Source organism: Etheostoma cragini, chromosome 19 (genome assembly GCF_013103735.1).
Source record: "Etheostoma cragini isolate CJK2018 chromosome 19, CSU_Ecrag_1.0, whole genome shotgun sequence".
NCBI lineage: Eukaryota > Metazoa > Chordata > Actinopteri > Perciformes > Percidae > Etheostoma > Etheostoma cragini.
In genome coordinates, this window is record NC_048425.1 from 422,577 (window position 1) to 427,908 (window position 5,332).

General features: G+C 38.1%; 1 protein-coding gene across 1 annotated transcript in view; it reads right to left on the reverse strand.

Moving 5' to 3' along the window:
- Positions 1-1,603: 1,603 nt before the first annotated feature.
- LOC117935156 (dickkopf-related protein 1-like) overlaps positions 1,604-5,332 on the reverse strand; it is a 5,483-nt gene continuing 1,754 nt past the window's right edge. Inside the window, exons 2-4 of the mRNA XM_034857296.1 lie at positions 4,879-5,022; positions 3,799-4,093; positions 1,604-1,664 (exon numbers count right to left, since the gene is read on the reverse strand). Of these exons, the coding sequence (XP_034713187.1) occupies positions 1,604-1,664; positions 3,799-4,093; positions 4,879-5,022 (500 nt within the window). The remainder of the gene's footprint in view (positions 1,665-3,798; positions 4,094-4,878; positions 5,023-5,332) is intronic.

Consider the following 5,332-nt stretch of genomic DNA (forward strand, 5'->3'; position numbering starts at 1 on the left):
CCCCCCCCCGTGACCTCATGAGGTGGGGGGGGGGGTCGCCTTGGGTCTGATTGTCTGATTTGAGTTGTTCTTTTTGTCTCAATTTGTTGAGCAACAGCTGAGATAACATCTATGTTTTTGTTGTGAAAATAAAATAAATCAAATTGTAAAGTCCTTCGAGACATATTTATGATTTTGGACTATGTAAATAAAATATGTCATATATATCAGCTGACTGATTTGGTGTGCTGTTTGTTGAAAACCAGAACAAATTTTGATTTGAATAAAAAAACGTGATTTCAATTGATTTTATTTTGTATGAATTGTATAAATTGCAAAGCAATTGTAGAAATGTTTTAATAAATAGAGTCTCAAACATGACAAATCACAACGTTTCCCTCAAACTGACCCGGCACTTATTTGGGGTTTTAAAAACAATTCTGAAATAACATTTTACTTCATAATCTATTATCAAACATCGTCTTTATCTCCATTTCCAGCAGCTGAGATAACATCTATGTTTAGGGAATGCATCAGTCTCTACTAGAACACTATTAAACATGGAAGTGGGGTTTGTTTTTTATCATAAGGTTATAATTCATGTTAAAAATCCACTATGGAAACAACATAAGTGTCATATCCAGAATAATGTTCTGAGTCAGGAATACATGTTTATCACAGGAAATAAGGAAAGGACGCTGATTTCAGGAAGAAAACATGGAACTTGGACCGTTTTTCTTCCTTTAAAAATGTAAAATGGGTCGATTTGGGTAAATCTTCATTTTAATGTTTAATTTCTTGTACTACATTGTAACTTTAATTATTTTACTCTTTTTTTATGAAAAGCACTTTTAAACGCCGTGTTGTTGTCCTGCCGGGTCAAAACTGAAAATGCACATTTTTTTATGCTTTTTGGACGCTTTCTTCATACGTTTATAACACTTTTGGGCTTTTTGGAGACTTTTTTATTCTTTCTTCCAAACTTTTTTTAATGCTTTTCTGACAATATTTTGCTTTTTGGACGCTTTTTCCAGATGTATATGACAATTTTCGGCTTTTTTCTACTTTTTTTCTACTTTTTTGATGCGTTTCAATGCTTTTTCTACACATTTTTGACCATTTTTGGCTTTATTGACGCTTTTTCCTCACGTTTTTTTTTTACACTTTTTGATGTTTTTTTGACGCTTTGACAATTTTTCGACTTTTTGACCCTTTTTTTCCACCTTTTTGATGCTTTTCAATGCTTTTTCTACGCATTTTTTACAATTTTTGGCTTTATTTACGCTTTTTCCTCACGTTTTTTTTTACAATTTTTTATGCTTTTTTGACGCTTTGACAATTTTTCGACTTTTTTACCCTTTTTTTTCCACTTTTTTGATGCTATTCAATGCTTTTTCTACGCATTTGTGACAATTTTTGGCTTTATTGACGCTTTTTCCTCACGTTTTTTTTTACACTTTTTGATGCTTTTTTGACGCTTTGACACACGAGGACAACATGAAGACAACATGAGGGTTGATTAAAGGATCTACCTGTCTGATAAAGACATCATTGTGTGTCGTCAGATCCTCCGAACACAACTCTACACCAGACGTCCGTTATCTTTTGTTGTTTTATTTTAATATTAGAGCTCTTCCTGTCTCGGGGAATGGAGTCGGACCGGATCTGAAGCAGCTTCTGCTCGTCTAGACGCCCGAAAACAGAGGAAACCGGATCAGAAGACAAAGAGTTTCACATCCCGCTCGTTGGATTACCGTGTGAATGCAACAGGAAGTGGATTAGCATCGAGATACCGGGACCGGTTGGAGGAGGAGAGGTTTCACCCCCCCCCCCCCCCCCCCCCCCCTCCAGAGGGACGTCTCTTCTTCTTTTCAGCTTTCAAACCACCTTTTCTTCTTCTTTCTGTCTTTTCTCTGTCACGTAGAGAAATTAAAGTGATTAACTGCATTTAACTTTTATTAGGTATAATTTCCTATAAATGAGGTTTATTGACCATAAATTCCTAAAATAACTAAAACTATAAAGGTAATAAGCTGGTGTTACATAACATCAAAAAAAGTGACAAACATTGATAAAAAGCTTCACCAAATTGTTGATTTTCAATTTTGAGATTTTTTTGTGGAAGTTTTGTTAAAAAGAAACTCATATTTCAGATTTAGACATTTATTAACCCTCGTGTTGACTTCTCGTCAAAATTGAAAATCAACACTTCTGCTTTTTATCAATGTTTTAAATTTTTTTTAACGTTTTTGTCCCTTTTTTTACGTTTCTTTTCAATGTTTGTCACTTTTTTTTATGTTTTCAACACTACGTAACACAAACTTATTAACTTTAGTTTTACAGTTATTTTTGGAATTTATCGTCAATAAACCTCATTTATATGAAAATATACCTTTTCTGTGTTATTTAGAGAAATTAAAGTGATCAGTTGTATTTATAAAGAGCGTTGGAAAGAATTTAATCCATTTTATTTTCAATGTGTTAATTTATTAAAAAGAAACTCGTATGTCAGAAATAGACATTTTTTTAACCCTCGTGTTGTCTTCCCGTTAAAATTGAAAATCAACACTTTTGCTTTTCATCAATATTTTTAACTTTTTCTTACGTGTTTGTCCCTTTTTTGACATTCAACACTACGTAACACAAACTTATTAAATTTAGTTTTACAGTTATTTTTGGAATTTATGGTCAATAAACCAAATTTATAGGAAATTATACTGTTTAAATTATAATGTTTGAGTTAGAAAAGCAGAAATTAGGAATTATTGAGACTAAAATTAAAAGAATGGATGTTGATGATAATCACAGACTGGAATATGAAACTCATATCTCAGATATAGATATTTATTGAAGGAGGACAACAGGAGGGTTTATTTTGCAGTTTGAAGAGATTGTTTTTAAGGTTAAATGTTCCCGATCTGCGTCTTTTTTAATTATAAACCTGCAGTAATTTACAGGAACTTCCTGTAACGATTGTCCATTAAGTTCCTGTGAATTCTTTTCAAAGTAAAAGTCCTGTACTTCATTTACAGTATTTTACGTATTCATGTAAAATACACAACAATTTAACACAACACAAGATAAAAAAAGTAAAAATACAGTAGTTTACTGTAGTATTTACAGTACTATAGTGGATATACTCTGATTTATTACAGTAATACTTCGACTACTGTGATTCTTTATTTCTTTCTGCCGTTCTATCGATCTCTGTCCTGACTGTCTCTTTCTGTCCTTTCTGTCTCTTTCTTTCTATCTTTCTGTCTCTTTCTGTCTCTGTCTTTCTGTCGTCTTCCTGCCGTTCTTTCTGTCTCTGTCTTTCCATCTTTCCTTCTATCTATCAGTCTCTGTCTTTCTGTAAAAATACAGTAGTTTACTGTACTATTTACAGTACTAGAGTGATTATACTGTGATTTCTAAAGTAATACTCGGACTACTGTGATGTTGCCATGGCGATAAGGTTGTATTGTAACGTTACAGCATTTTACTGTAAAACCGTGTTCAGTAGTGTTACTGTGAAATCTACAGGAAATAACTGGAGATTTCAGACATTTTTTTTACATTATATTCCTGTATTATTAGAAGTATTTCTGATTCTTTCTTCCAATCCACCCCTCCATCCATCCTTTCTTCTTCTTCTTCTTCTTCTTCTTTCGTCTTCTTCTTCTTCTTCTTTAGTTTTTCTGACACACGTGAAGTCTCGTCTTTGCGGTCGCCTGCGACGCCGAAGACTTTGAGGACGGGGACAGCAGCGACGTGTGCGGCGAGGAGTGGCGAGACGAGGACGAGGACGAGGACGAGGACGAGGACGAGGACGAGGACGAGGACGAGGACGAGGACGAGGGGAACCGGGACTTTGCCGCCGCCGCCGCCAGCAGAGCCGCCGACGACGACGATGACGACCGGGCGCCGGGCTCTCGCAGGGTTCTGCAGCCGAGTCCGTCCCCGCACGGGCAGCGCTGGAACAACTCCAGGCCGGGGTTCCCCTTCCGGCGGTGTCGCGTGCAAACCTGTCCCTCCCGCAACACGGGCTTGCAGATGCGGGTCCAGAAGTGGCGGGCGCAGCACAGCGCGTCGGAGCAGTCCGAGGACCGGAGACACGGGTCCCCCACCTGACCTGGACGCACAAAAACCACAACGAGAGGGTCAAAGTCGTTGCAAGTTCGGCATGACAACAGACAACAGTGTGAATGCATTTCGGGAACATGCTAACCTTCGCTAGAAGCCAAACATGGCGTGATGGTGCAGTATTTATGTCCTTAAACCCCCCCGGTGTCCTCGGGTCTAATCTGTCCCGTTTCCAAAAAGTTTCTACATCAGAAATTTTGGTTTCTTTCAAATTTATTTCCCAAAAAGTAACGAGGATGGTTCCCAACGACGCGCCTCACACGTTACATTAAAGATAGAAAGATAGAAAATGTGAAGAAATGTAAAAAATAGTGACAAATATGAAGAAAAAGCTCCAAAAATTTGTGGACAACCCGGGAAAAGTGACAACAATATGAAAAAATTTTGTAAAGATTTGTAAAGATTATTACATTATCAGTTTTCTACTTTCATTGAATTTGGGTGTTTTTTGTAGTTTCATAGTAAGTTAATGTGGAAAAAAGTGACAAAAACGCAGAAAAAAATCCACAAAAATGACAAAAAGTGTAGTAAAACGCTAAAGCTAAAGCTAACGCTATAGCTAAAGCTAAAGCTAACACTAACTCTAAAGCTAACGGTGAAGCTAACGCTAACACTAAAGCTAAAGCTAAAAAGCATCAAAAAAGTGTTGATTTTGTTTTTGACGGGAAGACGCGAGGGATGAACCATTGATTATTGATTACAGGGTTCTTGATTACATGATTTGAAGCCATCCCATAATAACCGTAGTTCAAAGAGAAAGAGGAGGGAGCTGACCTTTGCTGGAGGAGCCTTTTACGTCCTTCCTCCCCCTCTTCCTCCCTCCCTTACTCCGTCGGGACAGCGGAGTCCTCCCGTCCTCCTCGGCGGGGGGGGGGATCCTCTGGGACTTGAAGATGCTCGGCTCGGCCACGCACACGTCTGGAGGGGAAGGAACCAATCAGCATTAAGCACGGAAAACCATGGAAACCACTGGGCAACATGGGGACAACAAGAGGACAACATGAGGACATTATGAGGGCAACATGAGGACAACATGAGGACAACATGGGGACAACATGAGGGCAACATGAGGACAACATGAGGCCAACATGAAGACAACATGAGGACAACATGAGGCCAACATGAGGACAACATCAGGACAACATGAGGCCAACATGGGGACAACATGAAGACAACATGAAGACAACATGAGGACAACATGAGGACAACATGAGGACAACATGAGGCC